Source organism: Pogona vitticeps, chromosome 5, assembly GCF_051106095.1.
Source record: "Pogona vitticeps strain Pit_001003342236 chromosome 5, PviZW2.1, whole genome shotgun sequence".
Lineage (NCBI taxonomy): Eukaryota > Metazoa > Chordata > Lepidosauria > Squamata > Agamidae > Pogona > Pogona vitticeps.
Genome location: NC_135787.1, coordinates 103,265,829 through 103,288,238, shown reverse-complemented (window position 1 = coordinate 103,288,238; position 22,410 = coordinate 103,265,829). Strand labels below are relative to the sequence as shown.

General features: G+C 39.8%; 1 protein-coding gene across 8 annotated transcripts in view; it reads left to right on the top strand.

Annotated features, from left to right (window-relative positions):
* The window catches only part of ARHGAP8 (Rho GTPase activating protein 8), a 119,711-nt gene that overhangs the window by 8,024 nt on the left and 89,277 nt on the right, over positions 1-22,410 (top strand). For all 8 annotated transcript variants that reach the window (XM_078394189.1, XM_078394188.1, XM_073000873.2 and 5 more), the window contains 6 exons: positions 5,096-5,213; positions 7,498-7,638; positions 9,460-9,547; positions 9,926-10,057; positions 13,826-13,912; positions 19,012-19,110. In XM_078394189.1, the coding sequence (XP_078250315.1) occupies positions 5,177-5,213; positions 7,498-7,638; positions 9,460-9,547; positions 9,926-10,057; positions 13,826-13,912; positions 19,012-19,110 (584 nt within the window). In that variant the 5' untranslated portion in view covers positions 5,096-5,176. The remainder of the gene's footprint in view (positions 1-5,095; positions 5,214-7,497; positions 7,639-9,459; positions 9,548-9,925; positions 10,058-13,825; positions 13,913-19,011; positions 19,111-22,410) is intronic.

Sequence of the window (22,410 nt, the reverse complement as noted above, 5' to 3'; positions counted from 1 at the left end):
TTTTCTGCCCCCTTTTAAAAACCTTATAGGTCATCTTAAATTAAAAAAAATCTCCCTCTAGTGGATGGATTAACCGCTTTGAGATACAACCAGTGCCTTGGGATACAACCAAAAAACGGCTGGAATGGATTAATCGCATTTCAGTGTATTCCTATGGGAAATGGTGCTTTGAGTTATGACCAACTTGAGTTATGACCATCATCCCGGAACGAATTAAGTTCGCAACTCAAGGCACCACTGTATGTATTTGAATAAACAACAACAAAAGATGTATAAGTAATATATATTGATCGGTGCCAGAACTAATTTCTGAACATTAACCTGTCTCTGATATATGTTCAATTAACCAGGGACAAGGAGATCCGATATATATATATTTATTTTCAGCTGAAAAGAAGCAAAAGTCTTTTTCTCCGTCCACCAGAACAAGCAGAGAAGAAGCGTAAAGACACTTAACAAAATATACAGTTTATACGTTCGAATGAAAAAGAGGGAGGTAAAGGGGTGCGGAGAAGGAGGAGACAAAGGAGAGGTTTCTGGTGCCCAGGCAATTGGCAAAAACTTTTCTCTCCTGTCTTGGCACTAGGTACCAAAACACTCTTATCAGTAGAGATGGGGGTATTTGTATACAAATATCCCCCCTCAGGTGCAGATAATGCTCCACAGAGCCTTCCTATCTCTCTGCTGCTCGCAGTGGATTAGCCACTCTGCAACATGGCAGAGAGGCTCGTCATCCCGCCTTCTGCCAGGACTGGCTAATCTGTCGCGAGCAATGGAGTGATAGGAAGGCTCCATGGAGCTCACAACAGTGGTGAAATTATGAGTGGTTGGTTTGGTCTCAAGGGGGTGGACCCTCGTTATCTCCACCTATGGGGGGATTTTCATATTACAAATACAAATACCCCCATGTCTACTTATCAGTAATCAAAGACAAGTTCCCAGTTTAAAACTAGTTGGTTGCTGTAGGTTTTTCAGGCTGTTTGGCCATGTTCTGGAGGTTTTTATTCCTAACGTTTCACCAGTCTCCATGGCCGGCATCTTCAGAGGACAGGAGTTAGAACTCTGTCTGTGTTCTAATTCCTATCTTCTGAAGATACCGGCCACAGAGACTGGTGAAACATTAGGAATAAAAACCTCCAGAACATGGCCAAACAGCCTGAAAAACCTACAACAACCATCAGATCCCAGCCATGAAAGCCTTTGAGAATACATTAAAACTAATTACTTGCAAGCAAATGAATGCAGGTGGCTTCCCTCCTTTATCTGTTTCTGTCTAGTAAGCAGAAACCTGATATAATGTTACACATTCATGTAGCAAAGCAAGTTAGAGAGGCAAGATAGGCTAAGTTATTCTTTTATATAAATGTGTTCATTTGCCTCCTTCAGTGTCTTTATGATAATAAAAAATGGATCTGTATGCCTTGGATGGAGATCTTCTCCCTCTCTTGTTGCTAATGTGATTGACCATTAAAGAACTCCAGCCATGCATGTGGAGCACATCTTGCACAGACACTTGTACTCACCATCCATGGCTGGAAAACTTAGGTGCTGTTAGTATCCTGCACAACCTCTCTGCTCCTTTCCGGTGGTGAAAATCTGTCTCTTAGAACAGGTTTCAAAAGGGATTCTTTGAATAAAGATTCCGTTTGTGCTACTCCCTGTAGACTCTAGAATCTGGCGAATTCAAATCTATATCTTTCTCTTGATGTTCTCCCTTCTCCTTTCTCTAATCTTTCTTCCCTCTCCAGCTCCATGCATCTTACTTTGTAGTTGGAAAATTAGGAATGCAGGGCAGGTTAGCAAAGCATCACCAGTCAGTATCGCCCCCTCTCCCCGTTTGTTTGACCTCAGTTATGGCCTTTGAGGGCAAGAAAAAAGTTAAACAACACATAATTTGTAAGGAGTGTTCCCTGTAATTATAGTGTTCTACTCTATGAAATGAGCTGCTATATTACAGCACACCTTGAAGGAAAAGTTCCCCCTTTCCCTTGGAACAAGTAAAATATGCATGTCGGTTCTTCTTTCCTTTCTTTAATCTTTCTTTTGTTCTCCCCATTAACACTAATATGTTTTATGCATACCTCTACTGGTCATGTTACTTGTATCCAGCTCCCTATTGCCACGCTTGTAACCTTTTTACACCTTCCTGTCTCTTAATTTTGAAACAGTTTCACTTCCTTCTAAAACATTTGCACACAGTAGTACTCATGTCAGTCCTTCTCTGTATCCTAATTCACTTATAGATTTAACTCATTTTGGTCTTCTTTCGGTGCTTCCCTTGTTTTTGTAATGAGTTACATTTGATTTTTGTGCTGAACTGTATAAGATTAGTCACAACTCTGCTTCTAGTGCTTTTGTTAATTCTTCATCTTACAGAGCTCAATTTTAGATATATTTCTTATTCTCCATTTTGGCATGTTTAGACTGCAGTCACTCGTTGTATCCTTGGGCTAAATGCTCAGATATGCACTGGATGGTATATGCCGATGCCAGGGCACAAGGCAAGGACCAGTATACGTAAAACAGATTTCTAACATCAGCATTCCAGTTATAATAATTAAATCCTAGGGTAGGCAAAATATTGATAATTGTTTACAAAGTTCCCATCAGATAAGATAAGAAACACAGTCTGAATCCTATATGCATTTTTGGTCTAAGTTCAGCTGAACTCACTGGAACTTGACTAGACAATTTTTTTAAAAGATTGCACTCCTAATTTTTAACCCTAGATAACTCATAAAATGTAAAAGCATTGTTGCTTCCTGTAGTATTTCTGACTACATCTTTTTATTTGTTTGTTTGTTTATTTATTTATTTGTTTGTTTGTTTATTATTCTTTTAGGTACTAAATACATAAGATTAATTTAATATTAATTAAGAATATTCGTTTGAAACCTTTGCATCCTTTCTGCAAGATGTTAATGAATCAAAATGTGCTTTCCATATTAAAGCAACATGATACTTTGTGTTGTATCTCTTAGAAGAAATAAAGGGGTTTTGGTGTAGGCTGATATGCATGCATATCATATTTTGTTTTGTTTTAAAGATTCAGATCAATAGCTTTGTGCTTTAAATTTAAATAAGAGTGTAGCTAAGAGCTAAAGGAACAAAGAGAAAGCATCAAAGAGTTAAGGAACATTGTGAGGAATACTTTGGCTTTGGTTCTCCTATTCACTAATGGTTGTTCCTTTTTAAATTATTTTTTTATGATGTCTTTGCCTTTTTCCCTTTTCCCTTTCTTATTCCTTCTCTTTTCTTTTTGCTAGAATTCATGTAAGGTAACAATTTTCCAGACTATCAGAAGGTAGAATGCTTGATGCAAAATTCGGTTTTTATTGTATACTGTTTTCAAGTTTCTTTACTGAAACAGCTGCTATAAGTAGAAATGAAAAGAGTTAATTCTGGCAGTTCACCATAAACAGTAATACTCGATGTTGAATGTTATTAAGGAGATTATGTTATCTCTTAGGAGCAGAGAGTATTGTGGTCAAGAGTAAATTAATTTCCTAGGGTGCCTCAATATCCCCCACCCGTAAACAGAAACTTTCTAATTGGAGCTCTTTGGGAACAATACACTGAAAACTGGGCAGATGGTTACTTTGCCTGATCCTATCATTCTTCTTGCTTTGATTCTTTGGTGGCCCTTTTGGCAGGTTATTTTAGGAACACTGGAGTGCTTAGAATATATGGAAAGACACACAAGTCAGTGCAGCATGATGATGAAGCTGGTTTAAAGTATTGAGATTTGCTTCTGTAGGTCTTTGATAGTGGCCTAGTAGGTGAGAGTTGTTCAGAAAGGAGCTAGAGCACTATTTTCTGGCTCCATCCCCTGGAAGTACAGCCTGATCAGTATGCCAGTTACCTATTGAAGGCAATTTAGAGCTAGGGACAAGATATACCTTTAATGCATGGAGTCCATTTCTCTGTGCCTAGGTAAGATTACTGTCTTACTGTAAGGTAAATTATATCCATACTGCTATAAGGAAGCACATAAAATACATTTTTAAGTCTACTTAAGCCTCATGGCGCAGTGGTTAAACTGCTGTGCTGTAGCCAAAACTGTGCTCATGACCTGGGGTTCAATCCTAGGTAGCCAGCTCAAGGTTGACTCAGCCTTCTATCCTTCCAAGGTCGGTAAAATGAGTACCCAGCTCGCTGGGGGGGGGGCAATGTGTAGCCTGCATAATTAACTTGTAAACTGCCCAGAGCGTGCTTGAAGCGCTATGGGATGGTATATAAGCAGCAGACTTTGCTTTTTGCTTTACTTCAGTCTATAAGCCAGATATTTGATTTCTTTGTTGATCTGATTTTACTGTTGCTTAGGATATTTTATTTATTTATTTTGCCATTCTAACAATATGTCTTCCAGAACATAAAAACAGTTATATTTCATAGGATAACTCGTATAACCCATGGGACTGGGATTGCCACAGCTGGGTTGCCTGTTGTATTTCTAGAACTGTGGTCCAAAAAGTAACTTTTTTAGTATACTCATTTGTGTTGTACACAATCTTGGAATGGCATCTCATAAATCTTAAAATAAATCATGCATATGGGAAAAGTGAAACCAACGTGGAGAATATATCAGGAGTCTCCTACCAACTCTCCTGAGACTTGGATGAGTAGCGAAACATTTCAACTTAATAAGAAAGAAGTCCAGTTGCCATGACTCAACTTCCAGACATGTATATGGTTGCTTAGATCTCTTCTTTTCATTAAAAAAAGGATTTGGAGAACAGTTGTACCTTTCCTGTATTAATAGGGTATGCAAAGGAAGGTGAGCAAGAATCAGCAATGGTTTTTTTTAACACCTCCCATGATTGCTAGAAATCCAGGCCCAACAATGTTCATTTGGTATAATTCTGCTGTCAAGGCTGATAAACCTGTTTAATAGCAGTCTTATCCTCTTTCGTTCTGTTAGAGTAGTGAGAAAGTCAAGTCAACCTGCATAAAATAAAAAAATCTAGTTATATGAGGACACCATTTAGCATAGTTGCACCACCACTGGACTGGGATTGGTCCTCACAACTGTGCAATTGGAAGGCTTTTTTTCTGGCTCTAAATATTAACTTCTACTCTGTTTTTTTCCCCCCAGTTGGCGAAGGACTAAAGAACACTCAGTCCAACAACTGCTAGACATCACTAACTGTGTAGGCTACTTTTATATACTGAAATCATGTCTGCAATTGATTTTGAGAAGTTAGCTGAAATAGGTAAATATATATAATATAGTTCATCAAGTTGTATCTTGTATGTATTTTCCAGGCAATTTAGAAGAGATTATTCTCTAAGTGAGAAACTTTTGCTAGGATCGTCTAATATATTATAGTTACAACCACTGGACTGGGTTGTAACTTATTATCAAAATCTATTAAGGTTGAAGGTTAGTTTAATACACACTGCTTATATGAATTATTGGGATGGGCTCCCTGTGAAATTCTAGGCTGCTGGAATACTGCTATCATCACATATTGTTGCACAAATGGGAGTCATTACTCTAAATAGACAACTATTGAATGAAGCTGGAGCCTGTCTGATTGTATGTTGTTTTTTGAAAATGGTCTGGTGAACGTGGCCATATGGCCATTTGAACAGAAAGCCCATCATTTTGAAAAATCAGTTTTAGCATGTAATAATATAAAAGTGCAACTTTTAAAAAAACTGTTTAGAGAAAATGTAACATATATTGCATTTATTATGCATGAATGGCAAGATGTGTTGATACCAAGTATGTAGAAATTACTCTGGTTAAGGAAAAGCTTCTATAGTCAGAGGTGATATTCCTTTGAGTACCTGATGTCTGGAATACATAACAAAAGATTGCCATCGCTTTCATGCCCAGACTATATCTGATTGCTGGATGAGGGTACTTTCCTTGCCATCCAGCAAAGCAGTTCTTAAGTTCTTAACATGGTAACAGTTCTGTTTGCTAGTCTGTTAAGTAGGCATTGTGTATTCCCTGTTCTAAAAGATGGCAACAACTAATAAGTAAATGGTGGTATGAAACCTAAATGGTTCTGACATCAGCTTCAAACCAATAAAAACATGTAAGCAAGGTAGATTTGGCTGTTACAATTTCTTCGCTTTCTTTGACACCCAAATCTACCTTTATCACTTTGGTTAAGATCTAATAATTAGCGGCTTGATTAGTCCCATTCCTCTTTTAATGAGGAATAATGCAAATGCTTGTGTCCCCCCCCCCTCCTCATTTGGAAGGGTGGAGACAAGTATTTGCATTATCTAAAGAAGTAAATCTGTTAATCTTTAAAACATTATCATATTTTGCCTTTCCCTCGATCTTTTGCCAATATTATTTAATTTTGCCATTAAGACCATACCAGTTATTTTGTCATCTTTTTTGTACATATTGTTTTATATCTGGGGAGAGCAACAGCACTGTATTTACCAGAATACTGTGCAGTAGATGAGTTGGTTTGATGATATTGAGTGAGGAATGTGCATTTATTTCATGTAATGTCTTTTAAATTCAAAGAAAATAAATGTGACAATTTAATCTGTTCCCTTTCCAATCTTAATACCCTGTTTCCCCAAAAGTAAGACCTAACCTGAAAATAAGCCTTAGTATGATTTTTTGGATGCTCAAGTGAGGCACCACTGTATAAATATTTGCCATGTTAAATCTCTTTCTCTTATGTTTGATGAAGTCAACTTGTCCATGAAAGCTCACATTAAAAAATATACAAGCTAGTCTTTAAGGTGCCACCATGTTTTTGGCTTTTTTGACTTTTTATTTCTGTTTTGCTTTTACCTATAATGCTTGCACAGACTAACACGGCTGCCATTTCTACAAAAAAGCAAATAAACAAAACAACAGCACCTAATACATTAATTAAATGGAGGACTTTGAACAGCGTCTAGTGTTTTGACACTGTACACAAAGCTGGAGTGTCCTCTCCAGGGCACGAAGCCTGGGTAAAATAATGTAGAGGATAGGCTGTTACCCAGCCAGCAAATCCCCCCTCTCCACATCTCTGAAATAGTCCAATGGAAAGGCAAGAGCCAATTGAACACAAACTATACCCATTGTCCTTTATGACTGCATGGTGTTAAGGGGAACTAGCTGTGGTGGGCACATTTTTCCTGTTTTCCATGTACTTATAAGCATACAGGTTAAAAATCTCACCTCTAAATATTCTACTTGGTCCCTTTTGATGCTGAGTCTAAGGTGAAATAATTCAAAAAGTACTTTTTGAATATAAACAATGCAAAATGATGTATAAATGGGATCTCCAGCTCAAGGCTGGCAGGCAGTATACTGAATGCTAGTGGCATATATTGGGGGAGAGCTGTTTATTGCAGCTGGTGGGCTTCCCAAAGGCCTCTACTTGTTCAGTGCTGGAAACAGAATTCCAGAAGGGTTTGGTGTGCTTAATGGACATACCTGAGGCATTTGGTGAATGGTACGTGATTATTTTTCATTTATAAATCTTCCTGAGTATTTCATGTAACATACTTTCATTTCTTGTTTTGCTTCAGAGCTGCAGAAAGATGAAGCAGAAAATGCAGCTATGGGAGAGAACAAGGGCTTATTTGTAACTGTGTCAAAGAGAGAAGTTGAAATAAGCATGTCTCACCCATATTATGATGTGGCAAGGCACAACATTATTCATTTCATAGGTATGTTTGCGGAAACTTTCTTTATTTTGTATTTGTCCCTCACTTTATTCTTCGGATTCACATTATTGTTCCATACAATGGTTTGACATTTAACCTAAAGCAGTCATAAGCCTCAGCAAAGGTATCATTGCTCTTGTTTTTTGGGAAAACATTTACAGTGGAAATCTGCATATAGTAAGGAAGGCAGATCAAACCTTTGCACTGTCCAAAACTGACCTCAGATATTTCTGCCTCCAGTCAGAACTTACATATTTTGAAAATTTCTTTACAGACTAACAGTTTAAAAACATTTTCCCTCAGTTATAACTCTCTCATGACTCCACAATTGATGTTTTCCATAATGCTTATCATTTTGCAACCACAACGAATTGGACACGAATTCAACGTTTGAAGTTAATGCATCTGCAAAAGTTTTCAACCAGCCTTCACCCTTGTGTCAGTTGATGGCCACATACCTATAATGGAAAAAACTCAGCCAAGCACCTTCAAATGATAGATTTTCTTGGTTCATGAAAAGATCTTCGTAGGTTTTGTTGCTGAATTCTTTCTTAGTATGCAAAATGTCAATCTTTGGCATTTTTCAGTGTTGAACTACAAGAGTGAGAGACAAGGTTGCCTTTGTGGGCATTCCAAAATGCTTGACAATTTAGCGTTAGAAAAGGAGTGAGCAAGTGAGACCTGGGCCAAAATGGTTACATTGTGGGGCACACTTGTTCACGGATGGCTGACTGGAACTTTTCTCTCTTTCGTTGTATTTTTTGCTTTGCCCCTAGTATTTCACCCTTTGCCCACAGTCTGTCAGAATTTCATGGATGGAACTAAAACCAGGCCTGTTATCAGAGAAAAAGGCAAAAAGGCTATTCTTGTAGTGAAAAGAAAATATTGACAAATAATTAAATGCTTAAAATGGTCAATAACAGATGAGAAGGAAACTAATTATCCTTTCAAAGAAATGCTAGGAATTGGGGAAGGCACAAGCATTGGGCTTGCAGATGTGTACAGGTGTCTCTCTGTGAGTGGAGAGATGAGATCTTTCGTTAGACCACCCTTTTAACTTTTGAGACCAATAAATTAATTTTCATACCTAATGTGCCAATCTATGGATGATACCAGTGTAATGTTTATACTGATCTAATTCTCCTTTTGCCAAATTCAAAAATAGGTACTTTTATTATGTTCTAACAGCAGCCAGTTAAATAGCATAGGTATCAAAAAGCTAAGAGTCTAACTTTTTTCTCTAAGTAGCAGTAGAATTTCAGCCATTTATAACCATATTGATACCAAACTTTCCCAGATTGTAAATATTTCATTAAAACATCCAGCTTATTGAACACACTGTAAGCTTGCAGAGATATTCAATTTACATCCTTCACCCTAGACTGGAATCAATTTATTTTAATTGCAGTAAGTTCTCTTAGTAATGTTTAGGATTGATTGGACTGAATGAAAATATTATTAATTTGAAAGGTTACATTAACATTTTTTTTTAAAAAAAAAGCTGGAATTTGAGGAACTGGAGCTTCATGAAGCATAAAATGTGCAGTATGACTTTATCTCCTTTCCCATCTTATTTTCACATATTGTGAACATTCAATTGTATTAAGACCTTTTACTATTAGATGATGCACTTGCCTTGTCACAGAACATTGCGTGAATTCCTGGGTGAGTTTATGTGTAGAGTTGAATTTGTAATCTTTGTATTTAAGAATAACTTCTTTCCTTCCAAAATTTAGAATATCAGTGCGTTCAACACATGCCCTCGTGTGTATCAGTCAAATGAAATTAACACCCTACTAATTAGGCTATTTTTTTGTTCTCCAGGTGATGACCATTTGGGGAGAAAGGTGATTGCTTTCAGTAGCTGCCGCTTGCCTCCCTCCCATCAGCTTGATCACAGCCGATTATTAGAGTAGGTTTTCTTCTCTTCACTCATATCAACAGTTAAGGAGGGTGGGGTACAGAGTTCTGGGCTATCTGTTGTTTTCAGAGTTTCCAATACTATGCCTGGCTACAGTCAATTCACCATATGATACTATCCACCTCAAGCTCTGTTAGGTATTTGAATTATGTCTGATTAAGCTTTCCGTAATAGGCAGCTCTATGTGGGGATGGTGGAAGGAGCGTGCCAAATACGTATTTGACATTAAGACTTAAATCTGAATGTAGATATACAACAAAGAAAACTGGATGTATATATTCCTTAAACTTTTAAGAGTTGATGTTGACCTAAACAAAGTGAAACCATTACTATAAACATTAAACATTTAATGGATTTCTTCTCTTTCAGATATTTAAAGTATACACTGGATCAGTATGTGGAAAATGACTACACAGTTGTCTACTTTCACTATGGACTGAACAGTCAAAATAAACCCTCCCTGAGCTGGTTACAAAGTGCTTACAAAGAATTTGACAGGAAGTATGTTTTCTAAATCACATTAAAAACCAATGATCCAAAGGCAGAAATCTAACCATTTTAAGTGCTTAAATTAAGAATTGATCACTTCTGCATATTTTGCCTTGTCCAATTTGCTAACAACAACAACACATATTTGGCTATTCCTTTTTCTTATGAGAGTAGCCTTGTGAGAAAGAGGACAGGCAGAAGAAGACTGCTCCAAGACCACACAGTGAACCACATGGCTGAGCATTGACAATCTAGCCCAGGTCAACAGTTTAGCCTATAGCAGCATCAAATGTAAAATAACCCACTAGCCATTCATTTAAATCAATATATCTAAATATATGGTTGTTGTGAGTCTTTCAGGTTGTTTGGCCGTGTTCTTAAGGTTTTTCTTCCTAACGTTTTGCTAATCTCTCTGGTCGGCATCTTCAGAGGACAGGAGTCAGAACTCTGTCTGTGCTCTGGTTCAGTTTGTTGGATAGTTGAGTATTTATAGCTGTGGGGTCAGCTTCTGACATTCACTGGTGGTTGACTTGCGGAAATGCTTAATATAATGACATCGAACTTGGTTGAGACGTGTAAAATTATGCAGGTGGATTGGAAGCTCTTTTCCCTCTCACGCAATACTAGAACCAGGGGACATCCATTCAAATTGAATATTGGGAGAGTGAGAACAGACAAAAGAAAATATTTATTGACCCAGTATGTTGTTAGTCTGTGGAACGCCTTGCAACAGGATGTGGTGATGGCATCTGGCCTAGATGCCTTTAAAAGGGGATCGGACAAAATCATGGAGGAAAAGTCTGTCGCAGGTTACAAGCCATGATGGGGATATATACCGTATTTTTTACTCCGTAAGACACACTTCCCCCTCGAAAAAAAGTGGGGGAGGAAGTCTGTGCGTCTTATGGAGCAAAGGTGGCGATTTCGCCCCCACTGGCCCCGTGGGGGGGAGCCTCCCAAGGGTCCGAGTGAGCCTTCCAGGACCCTTGCGATGCTCCCCCCCACGGGGCCAGCACGGGTGAAATTGCCACCTTCTGGGACTCTTTTGAGGCTTGGGAAGCTTCAGAAGAGTCCCAGAAGGTGGTGATTTCACCCCCTCTGGCCACGCGGGGGGGCAGGGTAAGTCTCTAAAGGGTCCTGGAACACATCCTAGGACCCTTTGGAGGCTTACCCTGCCCCCCCCGCCGCCGGGCCAGAGGGGGTGAAATCACCACCTTCTGGGACTCTTTTGAGGCTTGGGAAGCTTCAGAAGAGTCCCAGAAGGTGGCGATTTCACCCCCTCTTGCTGAGCCTCCAAAGGGTCCTAGGGTGTGTTCCAAAAGATGGACCTCTCCATAAGGCTCACCAAATTTTTAGGAGAAGAAAACTGATTATTTTTTTCCTGTTTTCTTCTCCTAAAAATTTGGTGCGTCTTATGGAGACGTGCGTCTTATGGAGCAAAAAATACGGCAATCTCCAGGCTTAAAAGGAAGGTACCTCAAAATGCCAAATGCAGGGGAGTGGTATCAGGAGACAGATAACTAGTTGTCTTTGGGAACTGTTTGAAAGGAAAAGGAAATTAATAAATATTCTCAGATCTACCTCTTTGTGTTCAAACCTTTCTCCATTGCATCTGTATAATGCCAATACAGTATTAAGTTAAGTGGCTCAGCAGATAGCCTGCTGGACATTCCCCAAGAGATGGCACTTAATACTAATATGTGAAACTTCAAAGTTTTCTGTACTGTCTGTGCAAGACAACATACTGTGTCAGAGGATGGGATCCAGACTATGTAAGTCACACTTTAGATCCATTGAATCAGCAGTAACTTGTCCCATTCATTTCACTGGGACCAAAACAAGACTTAATTTAACACAGAGAGATTGAGTGGCGAAGGACCCATCCATATCACAATCCTAGTAAGTACAAGCAGGTCTCTGTTAAGGTGATGGAGAATTGCAGTCTCAGCTATGAACTCTTTCCAAATATTCAACTGAATAAAATACAAACATGGTATTAAACTGAAGCATTTTTAGAATTTTAAGTAATTTTCGGAATCTGAACAGTGGTACTATTGCAATAAAAATAATAATTCCAAGACAAAAGAGATTTTTTTAAAAAAGTTCTAAAGACGATTTTAAATAAAAATGTCTTTGAACATTTAGCAAAGGTGATATTACTGTATTTCATTTAGTGCAGCACATAAGAGGATGAGCTACAAATCAGGAATTGTGCAATTTGACTCTGTCATGAATTGCTCTGTAGCCCTTCTTTGTCTGTCTGCTTGCTTTATGGGAATACAAATATTTGTGTAATCTTTACAACAATACCATAATGTAGGGTCAATATTTTAGAAATACCACCCAGCTTTATGAGGAGTCTGGTAGTCATTACAGATGTGAAGTCTTTTGCATACCACAAAGACAATGGTAATGTTATGTAGTATCACGGGGTGGGGGAACCCCAAGACAGCTGACATACTTTTCCAAGCATCTTTATGGAAAGGTAGCTAGCTAGTCTTCTGTGACTCTCCCAGTTACTACAGTTTCAGATTGTGACATAAGAATTGTCTTCCACACAAATGTTGCCTGCAGCCAATTGTCAGTGCTCTTCATGCAATCCAGCAGCCAGTGGAGCACAGTGGGTGGCCTGTGATTATTATGATCCTCAGGTGATAGGTGGAAGATAAATTTGAAGTGTTTTGCTTTGCTTTTTTTGTGCCTATGTAATATATTTGTCTCCCATTTGTTCATGTATGTTCCTCCCCCCCCCCTCCAATCATTCCTTTTGTCAGCTTGTTACATTTTATTCCAATCTGCCTTCAGGGGTGAGATGGACCTGAAAAGGGATATGTAGCTGCTTTTTGAGGAGGCATGCTATACAGTACTTGTTTAATATTGATGGAGGAAACTGAGTAGCAGCTTATAAGGCAGCAAACTGATTTCAGTCAAAATGTGGCAAAACAGCATACGTTTCTTGGATTACAATCAGAAGTGACTGATATTTTCCAAAGTAATCACATCATATGTGGATGGCATGTCTCAGTCTTTACATAACCCAATCACGATTGAACCATGGCTCCCAGATATTTTCATATATGAATGCTTAAATACATATACATGTGATTCCTATGGCAATCATGTCTTTCATTATACTGTATAGTGTGGAGTTATCCTGTGGCTATGTCCCAAATGGCATGATTACACAGGACATCTTCTTGGTTTTTTTATGAAGAAAATATTGAATGAATGGCTTCCCCAAACGCTTCTCATTTCTGATATCAATGTGGTTAGTGTTCTGTTCCCGTTATCTTTGAGAGCACAAAACAAAATATATCGAAAACAAATACTTTAGGAAATCTGACAATTTGGACATTTATTTCAGCATGAAACATTATTTTTAAGGCAGAGAATATGAAAATTTGAATCAAGTAATGATTTCTCTTGCTTGGATTTCTAAAGATCTTCTCCTGCTTGTCTCTTTTTCCTCCCTCCATTTCCCACGCTCTTTTTATCATTTACGGATTTTTAAAGGTACCATTATTATATCCACAAAACAATTCAGATACTGGTTTGTAATATAATAGCTGTGTAATCTTCACCTACTTCAGTTCCATCAGGACTGGCCGTTTCCTTTCTCATTTTACATTCAATTTCCTCTGAATTAGATGCACTTGAAAGGAATACTGTATAATGTTTCAGTAATAAAAAAACACCCCTATTTCATTCAATTGCAGCTCCTCTGCAGTACAGCACGTAGCATTATGAAGTCCCATAACAATTTAATTTTCCTTTCTGCAGGTATAAGAAAAATCTGAAAGCAGTCTATATTGTACATCCAACCAACTTTATAAAAATTATTTGGAAAATTTTTAAACCCCTGATCAGGTAAGAATTGGTTTGCTGAAGACCGTCTTTGTTTAGATACTGGCCAGCTCACTTTTTTGTGGTTGTTAAGTAGATTTGTAGAAACATACGTATTACAGAAAAGATAAACTAAGAACACAGGGGAACCTCTTAATGAAATGTATTACTGGAGGTGAGGACCTTGCATGGGTATGTGAAAATTTTTTGTTGTTGTTTAATTCCATTTCTTGCTTTCTACTGTCCTCTGAGATCTCATTCTACTGATGTTAAGAGACTGTTTATCCTACATTCCTTACTGTCTAGTCCTAACCATGTTTGTGTAGGAGCACATTTGTGCCAGTTCGATAGGGAATTATTCTCTTGGAATTTTTATTGGGATTGCAGTCATAGAACAAAAACCCTCAGAGCAGAGACCATACTAACATTGAGTAACACTGAGACCTGATGTAACACTTTGGCTAGGAGACTAAAGGTGTGTCTGCATTATACAATTACATCAGTTAGATGCCACTTTAACTGGTATGGATCCATCCTAAGGGATCCTGAGATCTATAGTTCTAGTTTGGGACTCTGGATTTTGTGTTTTACTTTGGGGAAGTGCATTAGAACTCTCTAGCAGATAATTCTAAATACCTCACCGGATTCTAGATCCCAGGGTTGCATAGGATTAAGCCACAACAGATAAAGTGGTATCAAGCAGATGTGCCTGTCTAATGCTGTTATGTAGTTCGGGGAATCTCTGACTTGAATCTCATATCTGGCATAGCCCACTGGCTCAGTGTAGTTCGGGCACTGTTCTATTATCCTCAGATTCCATCAGGAGCATAAGAATAGTGATACTAAACTTACAGGGAATATTGAAAAGACTATCCAAGTAAAGACTGTGAAGTCTTCTGAACATCCTAAAATGCTGTGTAAATAGAATTAAATTGATTACTCTATTAACTTTCACACTTTTGGCATCAGTATTTTGAATGAGGCTGTGTGCTGGGCTGGTTGATCACGTGGTGGGGTTTCCATGCTGAACTGTTGTCCTATTAGTGTCAATAGGAAGTATTGATTCCTTTTTTTGGATTCCAGTAGTATCAGTTACTGCAAGTGCCTGGCCCTCAGCTTAGTCTATGGTATACGTCCAATTCTCAGCATGGCAACAGCAGAGGGATAGAAAAACATCCCTAATTCCTATGGGCTCACACACTTTAGAGCTCACTATTGGTTTTCAGTGTGTGCAGACACAGTGGCTTCCCTGAGCAAACAAACTCATGTTTCCTTCTCACACCTTAGAATAAGCCTACTACCTTTCATATTGATAGATTTGTTCTAACTGCATGCCTAAAGCATTCATATTTGTATACAGTTTTACCTGGGTGGAATATATGGAAAGTTTCCCATATATTTTAGGATTTCCTTTTGCTTTTCTCCTTGTGATGACAGCACCTTCCAGAAGGAAACCATAGAGAAATAGGATGCACACACTCCAGTATTGCTGGGGAGTTTAACATTTCATATTGTTTTTATAGCTCTTTGGATACTTTATCTCAGAAACAGTCTTGAAAAGTAAGACATCGTTACCTCTTTTGTACAACTGAGGCTAAAAGAAGAATCATTAGTTTTCAGCTGTGTAGTAAATTCTTAGCTTCTGGAACCTCATGTGCCTAAAAATTAGGAAACACCTCTTTTCTTCTGCTTTAAGTGGGACAGGCTCAAAGAATTAGGAAATTCTTGACGGTTGGACACCATTTGCAACAGTAGTTATTAACAGAATGTTTTCATCCTGCCCAGTCTTAATGTCAGGGAGATAGGCAAAAAGTTCTTATCCTGTTGCATATGAAAAAGATAAGTGAAACTAGGAAATACCTTGTGACATCTTTGGTATGTGTCACTGTTAGGGAAGCAGTTTTCTCATAACAGAAATTCCTCCTCAGGCAAACAGTAAATTTTCTGTGTTGTAAAGAGATATGCATGGGCCCCTGCCCTGCTCCGGGCCTGAATAAAGGGCAAACTGATCAGGGCCAGTCCACCGTGTGCTCTTTTCATGATACTCCGACCCAGTGTTTGTGCAGTTCCACAATAGTGTACAGGTGTTTGTCCCAGCCAGAGAAGTCACACACCAGGGAAAGGGCAAGGCAGTGGGGTCGGGCACTGAAAGGCTCACCGAAACAAACAAGCAGGGCAGGGAGATCCAGAGTGGCAGTCCAATATCAGTCCAAATGTCAAAGCTAGATCAATAGCTACTACAACCCAGAAGTAAGAGACAAAAGCATAGTCCAAATAGTCCAAGAATCAGAAATCTGAAGTAGGAGTCCAGACACACAGGAAAGAGGTATAAGAACGAGAGGACATGTTGCCTCCAGTTGCTTGAAGTCTCAGCTGAGGTTCTTTTATAGCTACCTTGGTGAAGTTCTACCTAGCAGTCAACTGCAAATGTTTGGGCAGCAAGGGGAAGAAGCCAGTGACAAGATTTGGCCCCTGGGTCTCCCTGGAAGGAAAACCCAATTCCTGAGGAGATCCCTGACTCTTGAAGAGGTTCTTTCTCCCAAGGAGTCTTCTGCCACAGCTGAGCACTCCACCTTGGTGCTTCAATCCAGGCTCAAGCCCTCAGTTTTCCTCATTCCCATGGGCTGGGCTGTGATCCCCTCTATCCTTAGTGGCTGCACTTTTGTCATTCACAGGTTCAGACTCCTTTCTCTCTGAGGGTGCAAGTTCTGCAGGACTGTACAATTCTTCTTTGCTGGGTTAGGTTTGTCCTCACTGGAGAACTCCTCTAACAGGGACATGATGATTCAATTGAACGGGAAAATAAAAACGCCAAGGTCAGGTCATAGATTGAATGGTGCAGGTTGGACAGAAGAGCACCAGCAGTGGTCCATGGAGCTGGGGATTCTGTATTGTTTTTATTTCTTTTGGGGATTTTTTTTCAACACCAGAAGAAAGCCCCAGTTGACTTTCAGAGGCAACCATTGGGAAGGGAAGAAGCAGGGAGAGACTTTATAGGGGCAACAAGGATGGTTGTCTTTTAGTCCTCTTTGAAGAGGCAGTTCAGGAAGCCTGTTTCCAACCTTTCTCTTCTCTTCTCTTCTTCCCTGTCATGTGGATTTGAAATTAGTGGAGCTGTGGCCATAGAACTTTGATGAACTAATGAATGATTGTCTACCAAAAACAGACCTGGGAAGTTAATTGTTGAAGCAAAGAGCCTCCTCTCCTTTGTGTTACTTGATTTTCCTTTCTTTACCCCCTTTTTTAAAATCAATGTGTGTGAATGGGGATCTAATGCTGCTCTTCCCCATTAGTGCATCTGGCTCTTTGCTTCAAACCATGACTGCTTCCAGAATGCACAAATACTCTGATTTTGTTCATAATTTACAAATTTGTTTGAAGGTAGTGCACATCCCTAATTAAGTTCTCAAAAGCACTGCTTTTGTAGTAACACAATCTAATTTTTTTGAATTTGTTATTTAGCTGCCATAAATGCTTAATGTATTACAGAAGAATATGCCAGAAGGCCTATGTAAGTTTGTACACAATGATGATCAGGTGTGTTCATTTGATAAAGTTGTTTTCTTTCTAGCAGAAACTAGCTATTTTGGTTAATCAGTTCCTTTTAAATAAGGAATAGATTTTTCTTTAATTCATGCTATTGTCCACTAGAGGGAGCGTGTGTATATATAGTTCGGTTTGGAGGTGCTACTCTGAGCATAATGAGATTGTCCTATCAGATTTAAACTGCAAAAATGGGGAATAATGTTCAGATTCTGTTTTTATCTTAATCTCTATCTATTCTGGTTCAAGGTAGTATTTGCTTCGATTTATGTAGTCACGTTTTCCTGGTAACTTATGGCCGATGCAGCCAAGAGACCCATGAGTAAGGTTTTAAAATATATTTTTTTACTCTGAATTAAGAAAGTGAAATTAGTGCTTATGTATCACAAGGGGGGCAGGGCAATGTATATTAAATAGTAGAGCTTTGTAATGTATTTTCATTTTCCCCCATCTGAGCATTTCAAACGTAGGGGCATAAATATTTTCCCAAAATACACACTATGTTAATATTCAATTCCCGCCCCCCACAGTCTTTTCTGATAACATTGTTTCCCCATTTGCTCCCCCTTCAGTGCTACTTTCCCTGTTACATCCCCTGGATTAAATCACATGAGGGACAAAGGCTCTAACTCTTTGGCCAATCAGAATAGGCTATGTAATGGAGTCACTATATACAAATTAAGCTAAATGAATTTGGAAGTGGAGAGTAGGAAAAGGCAGTGAAATCAAATACATCAGTAGTTCCTCAGACTGTGCTGAAAATTTCAAAAAGGGAGGCTTTTTGACACTTGCTAAATGTTTCACCCCCAACACAATGACTTAAGTTCATCCGTAGTGAATACTGAATGAGAGTCTTCCGACGTGGGAGAGGGAAGAATGAGTTGTGTACAACTTTGTTTTTTAGTGCATGGTCAAACTGAGTAGTATGCTCTCGATAATAATGTCTAACAATGTCTGGCTGGACAACTAGAGGTATGGGGGAGTGTGAATAATGTTATTTCTGTCAACTCAAGAGTTGCCTCCCGGAGTCGAGGTAGTGTTTATATAGGAAAGAAACACATAATTCACCCTGACCATATCAATCTTATATACAGTACATACATCATCAAAGAAAGAAGGGAACAAACAGCAGGAAGGCAGTTTGTATTCTCTTGTAGGAATGATGAATTGGGCTGATCAGACCTGTTATCCTGTGGTTTAATATTTTGTACAAAACAAGACACAAATTGCTTTGTCACCAATTTAGCTTTAGAAGTGATGTGGGAGAGCTAACTATGGACACAATTTTTTAAAAGATTACACTGTATTGTTTAATGCTGCATTAGAATTGTGGAGTTGGTGTCCAGAGGTATGCAAATAACAGCTGCATTCAAAGGGAATGTAGTCATTTTTATTCAGATTTGACTTAATGGATGGTTTGAGTTTTATCTCATGAAAATAAAGGGATTCAGTGTCACAGCTACTTCAACCATTTTCCAATTTTATGCCATATTGATACTTAGATTATGTAATATGAAGAAAACTTTTCAAGATATATTCTCAAACTGTTAATTTTTGTATAAATTTCCATGTATTTTTAGCCACAAGTTTGGGAAGAAGGTCGTTTATCTGAATTATTTAAGTGACTTGAGAGCCCATCTTAAATATGACCAGCTTAACATCCCTGAAGAAGTTATCCGGTATGTGAGGCATTGAAATTAATTCTTGCAGTAGTTCATAGGTGATCATAAATTAACGTGTTTTCTTTTTATTTATTTATTTATTTATTGAATCTTTTAAAAAAAAATATTACACCAGATTTAATGTATTCGTGAAGGCTTTCACGGCCAGGATCTAATGGTTGTTGTGGGTTTTTCGGGCTCTTTGGCCATGTTCTGAAGGTAGTTCTTCCTAACGTTTCACCAGTCTCTGTGGCCGGCATCTCAGCTCCCAAACAAACTGCACCAGAGCACAGAATGCTGTCCTCTGAAGATGCCGACCACAGAGACTGGAGAAACCTTAGAAAGGACAACCTTCAGAACATGGCCAAAGAGCCCGAAAAACCCACAACAACTACTACACCAGATTTCTAGTCAATTAAAATCCCAGTGTGCTTGATTTGTATTTGGCTACATTTGTTGCGTTGTCTGCTCTAATAATGGCCTAGTGTTTGAATTTTAACCACCGGTAAAAGTAAATGAGTACTTGCAGAGGCTACAATATCAGCATCAAAACAGTATATATATGGACCACTCTCCTAGGTTTCATATATTGCAAGCTGCTTAAATGAGGTGTTTTCCTGCCAAATATATTGTTAAAGCTGTAGTTAATCCAGGCTTGAGAAAATTCTGCAATCCAAATTCTGCATCAAAGAAAAATTGAAATATGCAGTCTGATCCAGTTTGGTGGGGTGAGAAAATGCACTTTTTCTGCATACATAGTGTTGATCATGAGCTCAAAACAAGTCCCTTGTTTTTATGTGCCATCATGTTGGAACCAAATTATAGTTACTTTAATAGGGCTTTCAAGGTAAATGATAGTTAAGAAGTTCCACACCCCTAGTTGAGTTTCCTTATCTGAACAGAAATATGAACCCAGAGTTCTTCTTCATGGTCTTTGTGAATGCACATTAATGGGTTAATCCACGCTTGTGTGGAGCAGACTCGGAACTTTCTAGCTCGAGCACATGGTGCCGGGACCTCCCCCACGCTGGCTATAATTCTGCCCCTGGCACCGGTTGCCTCAGTTCCTTTTCGAGCGCTGCTGTTGCAGCTTCGTTTGGAACTTTGTGCGCTCAATAAATCAAACAAAGTTACCTTTCCCTCTATTTTCTTGGACCTCCCTGGCTTGATCCTGGACCGCCCTGTTCTTTACTTTGAATTTGTGGCCTTGCTGGGCCTCTTCAAGAGGTGCGAGGTCTGCTCAAACAAGATTCCCCTCTCCAATGGGCACTCCCGTTGTTTATTTTGTCTCGGAGAAGAACATCAGCCAACCAGTGCAACCTTTGTAAGAAATTTACTAAGCCGGCTCTCCAACAACTCAAGTCCTTTCTTTGGGAAAAGTCCCTTTCACTATTTCAAAGTGCCTCTATGGATTCTCCCAGGACTCTGCAATCATCTCTGGCAGCTTTGCCCAAAGTTGCAGCTCAAAAGGCAGTGAAAATGGCACCTAAACCAAAATCACCCTCGAGTTCGAGGTCAACGGCCACAGCATCAACACCAATGCAATCTTTGACATTGAGTTTGAAAAAGAAAAAGAAACCCCCAAAGCCTGCTAAAACTGCAGAAGCATCGACACCAAGGCCGGAGATATCCCGGCAACATTCGGAGAGCCTGAGTGTACCCTCGGGGGAGGAAGATGTACTTCTACAGCTGCCGCCGCCATCCCCTTCTGTCAGTGATATTCCTGACTGGGGTAACACCTCTCTGGAGGTTGTTGATTTGGCACAGGCTAGCCCACGTTCTTCGTTGGGCTTGTTAACGCAGCAACTTGTGGCCTCGCCGCCGGCTCCGACTGAGGTTCCTCGTAAGAAAATCCATAAATCTCGACATCTGGAGCTGCCTAAGCAACTGGATCCGTATAGCTGGCAGTGAAGCCAAGGGGGTTCCCTGCTTGATGAAGCCAATAGCATAGTATTGACTACCCACCGATGTATGGGGCGGAGGACTTCGAACAGGACCTACCTTTTCATCCAGGACTCTTATCAATATGACCCTTACCGTCGATATTGGCACTATGAGCCTTATGCTAAGCCCTCCTTGCCGACTCCACCTCACTATTGCGGATGGTGTGAGATCACACCTGAGGCTGAAGAAGGCTATTTTCCCCTGCCTCCTTCTCGGCCTTGCAAGAGGCACTTGCCGCCAACCTCTGCTGCCATCGAAGGTCCCAAATGATCTTGGCTAGCATCTGACCAGGAAGTCAGCCGTGCAGGCTATGATTATCCTGCAGTTGGACCCAAGGCAAGATTAGCTCGACCTCGAGCTGGAGAAGACTTACCCCCAGTTCCAATAGAGGAGGCACCTAATTCCCCCTCTAACGATTGGGACTCCAACTCACATGTGTCAGAGGGAGAGGAGGACTTGCCGACAAACATTCCTTCTCTTGTGTTGGACGTGGCAGACACCCATCCCCCGTTGCCATCAGAGGTCTACTCCTCCTATTCCCACCTCATTCACTGAATAGTGAAAGTCCTCAAGCTTGAAGTCGAGGTGCCTGCAGTCAAAAAGACAGATAAGGTGTATGAGGACATCCCTCAATAACAAACTCCTCCAGTGTGCCTTGGATTCATACCCTCCCTCTCTGAACTCATGAGAGAGTCATGGATTAAGCCTTCCACCTCCTATCAGATTCTGAGGAGGGTTGAGAATCTGTATAAGATGTATGTTACTGATACGGATTGCCTCTTAAAGCACCCTTAACCAATGACTCTTTGTCACCTTTGCTGGCCCCTCTATGGGGATACCAGCTTCCTCTCAGACCATCTCTAGATGGATTGTGCAGACCATCCGCTTTGCCTATAATTTGGCTGACACTCCTCTTCCAGGCCCAGTCAGAGCTCACTCTACAAAAGCTGTAGCGTCCTCGACGGTCTTTCTCTGTGGGTTTGACATTGCAGACATCTGCCAAGCTGCCACATGGGCCACTCTGTCAACCTTTGTCTCCCACTACTGCCTAGATACTAAAGCTGAGGCTGTGGTGGGTTGAGCTGTCCTGGCTTCTGCAGTATCATGACATCCCTCCTCCAGGTAAGTGAGCTTGCTAGTCACCCATTAGTGTGCATTCAGAGACCATGAAGAAGAAAAAGAGGTTACCTACCTGTAACTCTGTTTCTTCAAGTGGTCATCTGTGAATTCACACTCCCCACCCTTCCTCCCCGCTGTCCGTCACGTGTGCCATTGCATGCTGTGCAGTGGCGGACAGTTCCACGGACCTGAGGCAACCGGTGCCGGGGGCAGAGTTATAGCCAGCGTGGGGGAGGTCCCAGCACCATGTGCTTG